At 37.8% G+C, this 9,519-nt stretch overlaps 1 protein-coding gene across 1 annotated transcript; it reads left to right on the forward strand.

Moving 5' to 3' along the window:
- Positions 1–4,305: 4,305 nt before the first annotated feature.
- LOC146946580 (uncharacterized) lies at positions 4,306–5,909 on the forward strand. The gene is made up of 2 exons (XM_085748257.1): positions 4,306–4,955; positions 5,048–5,909. The coding sequence occupies exons 1-2, from the start codon at positions 4,306–4,308 to the stop codon at positions 5,907–5,909; spliced, it is 1,512 nt and encodes a 503-aa protein (XP_085604383.1).
- The last annotated feature ends 3,610 nt before the right edge of the window (positions 5,910–9,519 follow it).

The following is a 9,519-nucleotide window of genomic DNA, read 5'->3' on the forward strand; positions in this document are numbered from 1 at the left end:
ATATTTTGCCTGATATGGTAGTTGTCCTATGAAGGATCAATTTCAAATCCATTCCCATTATAAAGGAACATCGTTGCAGGCAGAGCTGTTTTTCTTGTCCTGTAGCAGAAACAAAACAGAGTAGTGGAGGTAGTGGTTGTACACTTCGTACAATTGTACTTTGTCAACGCTTTTTGAAGATAAGCATCCAATGCCTTCAAATCCATTCAAAATGACCGTTGCTTTACATTTCCAGTCTTCTGCAATGCTTAGACGAGTTTAAATCCATTGAACAGCCCTTGAAGCTTTAAGTCTTGCATCTCCTGTTGAACTTCAGCTTCTGGTGATCTTCAGCTTCTGATGAGATGCTTCTGATGAACTTGCTTCTGATGACGTCATCACTTCAGGAGCACTTTTGCCTTCAGGAGCACTTTGACTTCAGGAGAACTTCTCTTCAGATGCTTTAAGCTTCCTTCTTGTTGATTCCATAGCTCTCTTTTGTTCTTCCAGAACCTATTCAAGATGTCAAATTTTGTCTATGGTCCTGTACACTTGAACAAATATTAGCTTATCCAATTGACAATTTTTAATACCTTGTTATCATCAAAACTCTCAAAGGTTTATTGTTAAACACATTTTGTTCCAACAGTCTCCCCCTTTTTGATGATGACAAACAATAATATTTAAAATGTGCAATTGTTGTTAATCCAATTAACAAGTTGACTATAAGGATTTGAGGTTTGTAAGCTCCCCCTGAGTCTAATAATACTTAAGGTGACTTTTGTAAGCTCCCCCTGAGTTCTATCCATGTTAATTAAATTCATCATTTAAAAGGGCAATAACACTCAGAATTTTCTCACATCAATAGACTAAGAGATAAGAAGTAGGTCCTATTAATTTAACTTGATTAAAAAATTAAATTAATGGGGCTCAGAGCCTATAAATACTATACATATACTCCCCGTTTTGTCATCAACAAATAGTTTTTAAAAAAAACTAAAGACAAAAAGAATGAAGTAAGAAAAAAGATAGTGAGAAAAAACATATTCTAAAATCAGAGCATGAAACATATATATATATATATATATATATATATATATATATATATATATATATATATATATATATGTATATATCAGAGCATAAATATAAGAAGTATATCAGAGCAGGACAACTAAGTTCAAAAGCGTAGATAATTGATCAGTCCTGGTTACCTGCGCGTTACCAACGTAAGGGTAACATTACAACAGAAGGGGTGAGATTTCACAGTCAATAAATTAAGCATATAATTTATTAAAATGCATTTAGCAACATAAAACATTATTAACATATCAACATTTATCACTTAGCATATTATTATTTCATAATCAAATACCATCATCAAATATCATCATCATTAAACATCATGATCAACCTAACACTTGACTCGACAACACAACTCAACTTGACAATGCAACTCTATCAGCTCAACAACTTAACAACTTAAACCACCGTGAATCTTCTTGATATGCAAATGCATGTGGTACCATTCAACAACGTAAATGAGCATAATTAGGCTCTCGACATGTGAGCACAAAGGCTTCCGGGCCTAAAGCCCCCAACTTTAATGAGCACAAAGGCTGTCGGGCCTAAAGCCCCCAACTTTAATGAGTATGCCATGGACTCAATCTTCCAACAACTTAGACAACAACGTAAACATCTTATACAACTCATAATCTTGGACAACTTCTTAAATTCTGACAACTTAGACCGACTCATGCAACTTCAAGACATTAACAGTCAACAGCAGAAAACAGCAGCAAGATACATCATATAATAATACTTGAATGCATTAACATCATCTAAGAAATGAATTACATCAACATAATTATCATAAAACATCATAATATCACTCATGCATCATCACTACTAATCTCAGTCACCTGTACAGACTTCTAGAACTTCTGAAAGTATCCTAAACAACCATCCTTCTTACTTCTAAGGTCAACTCATGACTACACGTGCGAAAGGATCGCATCGGGATAATTTTGGGCAACTATCAGCCTAACTCGCAGTGGCGAGTAACTTTGCTCGCAATGGCGAGCAAAGCGTGCACTCTGGGATTCCTAAAGTCCTTGCTCGCAATGGCGAGCTTACAGGTCACTCGCAGTTGCGAGTTGTGTTTCTCGCAGTGGCGAGCTCTGGTTCCTAGCTCGCAGTTGCGAGTGTTCTTGCTCGCAGTTGCGAGCGATGAATGTCAGTACGGCCAGAAACCTAAAAATTACAACTTTTCACCTATTTTCATGATTCTTTCATCCAAATAGCATCTAATTATCATCCTAGGCAATATCTAAGGTTTGTACACTAATTTTGCATCAATCTAACATCTTTTCATGGTTCAATCATCAAAATCGGTCTTAAACCTAATTCCCAATTCTCACCAAAACTCAACATAATCATGCTAAATTCATCCTACAGAATTACACCCTTAATAATATTGAAAGTTAGTCTCACCCTTATCTGGTAATTGCAGAAATCACAGCCCTCTCTCTCTTGTTCTCCTCTTCTGACTTTTTCTCCATTTTTCTCCAAAACGTACGTACTGTTTTTCTAACTTATGTCTGTCTATTTATCTCTTCATATTACTCATCTCACAACACAGCCCCATTTTTAATATTTTTATTTTATTTCCCATATCTTATTTTATTTAATAATAAAATAAGGCATACCAACATAACAACTTCACAACATCATATACCCCACATAATTTATTTATAAATCATATAAACCACTCAACTTCATGAATCATAAAATTCACACATATCAATCATGAAAATCACTTAAATCATAAATCATATAAATATATATAAATATATTTCTAAATAATCAAGTAATTAAGACAGGCGTTACAGTAGGCGATGTCTTTTTCATTATTTTTTTTTGTCTTCATACAACTATCAATATGGTAGTAGACAATCATTTTCCCCAGTGAAACTACATTACCCCCTCAACGGAGTCGGATCCCTTTCTTCAACGGATTTGGGTATCCCATTGTTCTTTCTCATCCCAATCGTATCGTCTTTGCCGTCCTGCATTCATACTTGCATCATGAGCGTTTCACAGCATCTTAGTTCAAAAATTGGTGTACTTTTATATTTAAGTCTCTTCGGTCTGTCAAATCAAAGATTTCATCTTCAAGTCTCCGGACCAAGAAACTTAAATAGGGGCATCTGTCATACCCCAATTTTTGACCTAAGACCCTACATTCATACGCCGTTTGACCCTGAATAGTCTCTGACTTTTCAAAGGAAATTTCGGCAGAGGGGTATTTTAAAATACCTCATTTTTGTTTCGATATCGGACCCTCTTCTCTCCTTTATTTTTATTATTATTAGTTTTTATTTTATTTTATTTTTATCTTTAGTTTTTTTTTTATTTCCATCTTTTATTTTACCATTTTTTTATTTTATTTTATGTCCACTTTTCTTTTTAGGTTATTTTCTTTTGGGTTAATAGTGTTTTTGGCCCCTGTAATATAGTGCACTTTTGGTTTTAACCCCTGTAAATTTATTTTTTTTAGATTCCACCCTTGTAAAATGAAGATTCTTCAGGATTGGCCCCTGACCACAATGAGTCAGCAGAATCTTTGACGTGGCAGTCACGTGGCATGGTGCGTCACCTTTTTTGATGACGTGTCACGCTGACTGTATAATTAATTTTATTTTTTATTGGGGTACACGTGGCATTTTTGATTTTTTTATTAAAAAAATTTAAAAAATTCTGGAAAAATGAAAAATAATAAAAAAAAATCTGAAAATTAATAAAAAAATCTGGAAAAATGAAAAATTGAAAAAAATATTAAAAAATTCTGGTAAATTGAAAAATTAATAAAAACGAAAAAATACGGAAAAAATTTAAAAATTCTGGAAAAATTAATAAAAATAAAAAATGATTAAAAAAATAAAATAATCTAATAAAATGAAAAATTCTGAGAAAATAAAATTTCGAAATTTTCATTAAAATTCTATTTAAATTTTAATGACAAATAAAAATTCTGGAAAATATTTAAAAAAATTTCAAAATTTTCGAAAAAAATTAAAAAGATTAATCATTTTTAAAAAAATGAAATTTTTGAAATTTTCATTAGTATTTCTCAAAATTTTGAAATTTTCATTAGTATATATGTCGAGCTTAGGCTTTTTCAGTGTATTTATTTCCAAAAAAATTTCCGAGAATTTTTGTGTATTTATAAACTGGAAATTTCTGTGAATTTATAAACCGAGAATAAGGGAAAAAATATGTGTATTTATAAACCGAGCTTAGGCATAGTAAACCCTAATGAGTGCAATGAGTGGCGATTTTGTTTTCTCTGCTCATGGTAAACGCAACCTGCTACAAACCAAACAGCCACCAGACCCCAATCGATCTCCACCACCAAAGCCGTCGTTCCGTGACAAGTTATTAGGATCATCCCAAGAAATACCTGTCCGAGAAAAAGAGGACATGATTCAGGCTAACCTTGTCCGTATTGAACTCGAAGATGGAAAGTGCCTTTTCCCCAAAGTTCATCTAGACCCAAAAGTGTTTCAAGAACTCTGCACGCCATGGAAGGACGCCCTTGTCGTAAAACTATTGGGAAGAAATATTGGCTACAATACTATGAGAGACCGTCTCCAAAAAATATGGAAACTCCAAGGAGGGTTTGAAATCATGGACAATGACAATGGTTTCTATATGGTCAAATTTGATCAAGCTGCAGATAAGGAAAAAGTCATTACCGGTGGACACTGGCTGATCTTCGATCACTGTCTCGCAGTCTCCCACTGGTCTCCAGAGTTTGCTTCTCCAGATGCTAAAGTAGATCGCACCGTGGTTTGGGTACATTTTCCAGGTCTCAATCTAGTTTATTATGACGAGAGCTTCCTGTTAGCTATGGCCTCAGCCATTGGTCGTCCAATAAAAGTCGACACAAACACCCTGAAGGTTGAAAGAGGAAAGTTTGCAAGAGTCTGTGTAGAAGTTGATCTTACTGTGCCAGTGGTTGGAAAAATTTGGGTGAACGACCACTGGTATAAGGTTCAATATGAAGGGTTACACTTAATCTGCACCAACTGCGGTTGTTATGGCCATCTGGGAATGAATTTCGCCACCACTCAAGTCATCAACGACGAAACCACATGCCTCCCCATCACACAACCGCCGTCAGCCATCATGGAGAGAGCCACCAACAGGACCAGCGCCACGCCATTCCCACTCAGCTGCAATCAATTCCAACTTCTCAAAACAGTAATGATTTAATTGCTTCTCCTAATAATTTGTCACCTGATAATGGGAAACTAATTAGCATTAAAGAAGGAAATAAAGAGCTTCATGGTGACTGGCTTCTTGTCAACAGAAGAAAGAAACCAACAACCAATCCTACCACAAACTCTACCAAAACCGCTACTACCAAGAATAATCGCTTTAGTGCCTTGTCTAACATACCTTCAAAAGTCAAACCGGGACCATCAAATACCAACTTTCCCCCACGTCCTAAATTTCATGATACAGCACGTGCAAATAAAAGCCACACCGAACCTAAAAGACAGCGCCAGGAAGAAAGTAATAGTGACCATACCATTGAATACTCATTTGATACCCCTATCTTTGTCCCCACTCAAACAACTAAGCCTGCTTCAAAAGTTCAAGTGGTCAATACCCACCCAATCACGCAACCTCCAAACATGCAGCTAGAAAAGACCATCCCCATATCAAACAATCACACAAATACCACTTTGACGACTATCACAAGCCAACAACCTGAAACCAACAGTATCCCTTCCAGCTTTTCCCCTACCAACACCACTGTTGACAACAATGAAAACATGCATTTTATACCAAATAATGTTGATGTGCACTTGGAATCCAGTGAAGAGAATCATGACTCCAGAGAGGAGGACATGGTCACTTAGCCTCTCTATTTTGCCAACTCTCAGTCTATTGGTTTTTGTTATGGAAGCTCTTTTAGATACTTCAATCCTCTCTTGGAATATCTGAGGGGCTCTCAATAGCAACGCCAGAAGAAATTTGAAAGATTTGATTAGAAAGCATAGTCCAACCTTCATGGCTATCCTTGAAACTCATGTTCCTTTTGCAAGACTCTCCAACTTTTGGTCTAATAATTGTTACACCCCTGTTCATATTGTTGAAGCTAATGGCCATTCTGGAGGCATCTGGCTCCTCAAAGACTCTGTTACTACTACCATCTCAACTGTCCTTGACTCCAATAATTACTCCATAACCTTCTCTATCAGCCGAGGGAATGCCACCACCACATGCACTTGTGTCTATGCTAGCCCTAACCCTACTCATCGCCCTAACCTTTGGAATTACCTTACTAAATCAGCCAAACCATTGATGTTCCTTCGATGCTTATAGGTGATTTTAATGAAACTCTTCTCCCTAGTGATCAAAGAGGCGACATTTTTCACCATGGCAGAGCTGCTCTTTTATCTAGCTTCATGAGTAACTGCAACCTTCTCGATCTTACAACATCTGGTGGTCGCTTCACTTGGCACCGCAACAACAACGGCATCCGCATTATTTCCAAAAAACTCGATAGAGGCCTTGCTAATGTTGGTTGGCGTGTTTCCTTCCCTGAACCAGCTTGGATTGATCATAAAGACTATGCTGACTTGGTGAGAAGCTCATGGAACTCCCAAAACCACAACACAATTGCGGCCTTGGCCAAGGTCAAAGAAAACTCCATCACCTTCAATCATGAAGTCTTCGGAAACATTTTCAAAAGGAAAAAACATGTTGAAAGTAGACTCAAGGGCGTCCAGAATTATTTGGAGAGAGTTGACTCTCTATGGCACACTCACCTTGAAAAAGAATTGCAACAAGAGTACAACCATATTCTTTTTCAAGAGGAGATGTTGTGGTATCAAAATCTAGGGAGCAATGGGTCAAATTTGGAGACAAGAATAGCTCCTTTTTTCATGCTCAAACCATTATTAGAAGAAAGAGAAATAGAGTCCATAGGCTCCAACTTCCAAATGGCGTTTGGACCTCTGATAGCTCTATCCTACAAGAAGAAGCTCAAAATTACTTCAAAAATCTTTTTTGTGGAAACCAACATCAACACAACCAAACCTTTCATGAAGGTGACCACCCAACCATTGATGACATAGGCAAAAATTCCCTCACCAAACCCATCACGAAAAGTGAAGTGTTCACTGCCCTTAACTCCATGAAGCCTTACAAAGCACCCGGACCAGATGGTTTCCACTGTATCTTCTTCAAGCAATACTGGCACATAGTAGGGGATGATATTTTCCACATGGTCCATTCAGCCTTTCACACAGGTCACTTTGATCCAGAGATTTCAAACACCCTCATTGCACTCATTCCTAAAATTGACTCTCCCAACACTTACAAAGATTTTAGACCCATCAGCCTTTGCAACATAATTTACAAAATTATCACTAAAGTTTTAGTGCACCATCTTAGGCCTATTCTTAATAATATTATTGGCCCTTATCAAAGCAGCTTTCTGCCTAGTAGGGGAACATCTGACAATTCAATTGTTTTGCAGGAAATTGTTCACTTCATGAGAAGATCAAAAAGGAAGAAGGGTTATGTAGCTTTCAAACTTGACCTGGAGAAAGCTTTTGACAATGTCAATTGGGATTTCCTTAATTCCTGTCTTCATGATTTTGGATTTCCAAACATCACCATCAAGCTCATCATGCATTGTGTCTCATCTTCTACCTTCTCTATTCTTTGGAACGGTAACAAAATGCCCTCTTTTAAGCCCTCCCATGGCCTCAGACAAGGTGACCCGCTCTCCCCATATCTCTTCATTTTGTGCATGGAAAAGCTCTCCACTGCTATAAATAATGTTGTTCTTCATGGTAGTTGGGATCCTATCCACATATCTAATGGAGGGCCTCAAATATCTCACCTCCTCTTCGCAGATGATGTCCTTTACTTTGTTTGATAGGTTTAGCAGAGCTTCTGGTTTAAAAATTAATATTAGCAAATCTAGAGCTTTCTATTCTACAGGCACACCCCAGGGGAAAATCAATAGCCTCACTTCCATTACTGGTATTCGCAGCACAACCTCTCTTGGCAAGTACCTGGGTTTCCCCATGCTAAACAGCCGCCCCAAGAGAAGTGATTTTAATTTCATCATTGAAAAGATGCAAACTCGACTAGCATCTTGGAAGAACCGGCTTCTCAACAGAACAGGTAGACTGACTCTAGCTACTTCTGTCATATCCTTTATTCCTTCCTACTACATGCAGATTAACTAGCTTCCTCAAAACATATGTGATAGTATTGATCAAACTACTCGCAATTTTATTTAGGGGGGACTAGTAACAAGGGAATTCATTTGCTGAATTGGAACAAAATAGCTAATTTACTTCATGCAAATGCCTCTAGCAGCAGCTCTCCTGCGTGTGCATCTATCATACGTGCCAAGAACGTCCTAAAAAATGGGTTTACTTGGCGCGCTGGTTCGGGCAATTCATCTTTTTGGTTCAGTAATTGGTGCCATCATGGTTTGCTTGGTTCTTTGGTACCTGTCATTGACATACATGACATTCACCTGACAGTTAGAGATGTGCTTACCTTCAATGGCCAACACACCCAAGCCCTCTACACAAACCTCCATCAAGAAGTTGCTGACACCGTTAACAATTTCCTCACTGTTTTCAATCCTAACGTAGAAGACGTTTTTATTTGGAGCCAAAACAAGAATGGTGTTTACTCCACTAAAAGTGGGTACATGTGGCTGCTATCACTCAAGGAGCCAGTTAATATTATCACGCCTCATCACTCTTGGACTTGGATTTGGAATTTGCAAATTCCGGAAAAATACAAGTTCCTTATTTGGTTAGCTTGCCATGACGCGGTTCCAACTTTGTCTTTGCTGCATCACAGAAACATTGCAGCTTCGGGCAACTTGTATGAGATGTGGCGAGCATGACGAATCCTTTATGCATTGTGTCCGTGACTGCAGATTTTCCATGGATATTTGGCAGAAAATTGGTTTCTCAAATCATGACTTCTTCTCCACAACCAACGCGTACGACTGGATAAAATCTGAAACCAAAAGGCCTCGTTCTATCATTTTTCTTTCTACTCTTTGGTGGGCTTGGAGGCATCGTAACTTGATGTGCCTGAACAATGAAATTTGGTCTATCACTCGGTTATGTATCAATATCCACAATGTTGCTGATACCATCCGTAATAGCTTCCATCTGGAAGGGAGGAGCAGCCATTTAGATCGCATGGTGAGATGGAATAGCAACAATCATCAGGGTAATATTCTTAATGTTGACGGAAGTTGCTCCGGCACGCCGATACGAGCTGGTTTTGGAGGTTTATTGCGCAACAGTGCAAGCTTCTATCTTTCTGGTTTCTCTGGTTTCCTAGCAGCATCGTCATGTATCCTTCTTGCTGAGCTTACAGCATTTCATAAAGGTTTGCGGCTTGCTGCGGATATGGGGCTTCAGGAGCTGATCTGCTATTCAGATTCTCAGCTTGCTATCAATCTTATTACGGGTGTTTCCT

Source organism: Medicago sativa, chromosome 2 (genome assembly GCF_051527215.1).
Source record: "Medicago sativa cultivar Bolivia chromosome 2, Bolivia_mono, whole genome shotgun sequence".
In the NCBI taxonomy this organism is placed as follows: Eukaryota; Viridiplantae; Streptophyta; class Magnoliopsida; order Fabales; family Fabaceae; genus Medicago; species Medicago sativa.

What these genes read in the sequence shown, in the direction of transcription:
- LOC146946580 (XM_085748257.1), top strand. Translation starts at nt 4,306, where the DNA reads ATGAGTGGCGATTTTGTTTTCTCTGCTCATGGTAAACGCAACCTGCTA. An exon ending in CTGAAGGTTGAAAGAGGAAA is followed by an intron (nt 4,956 to 5,047) that starts GTTTGCAAGAGT and finishes TTCAATATGAAG; the next exon opens with GGTTACACTTAATCTGCACC.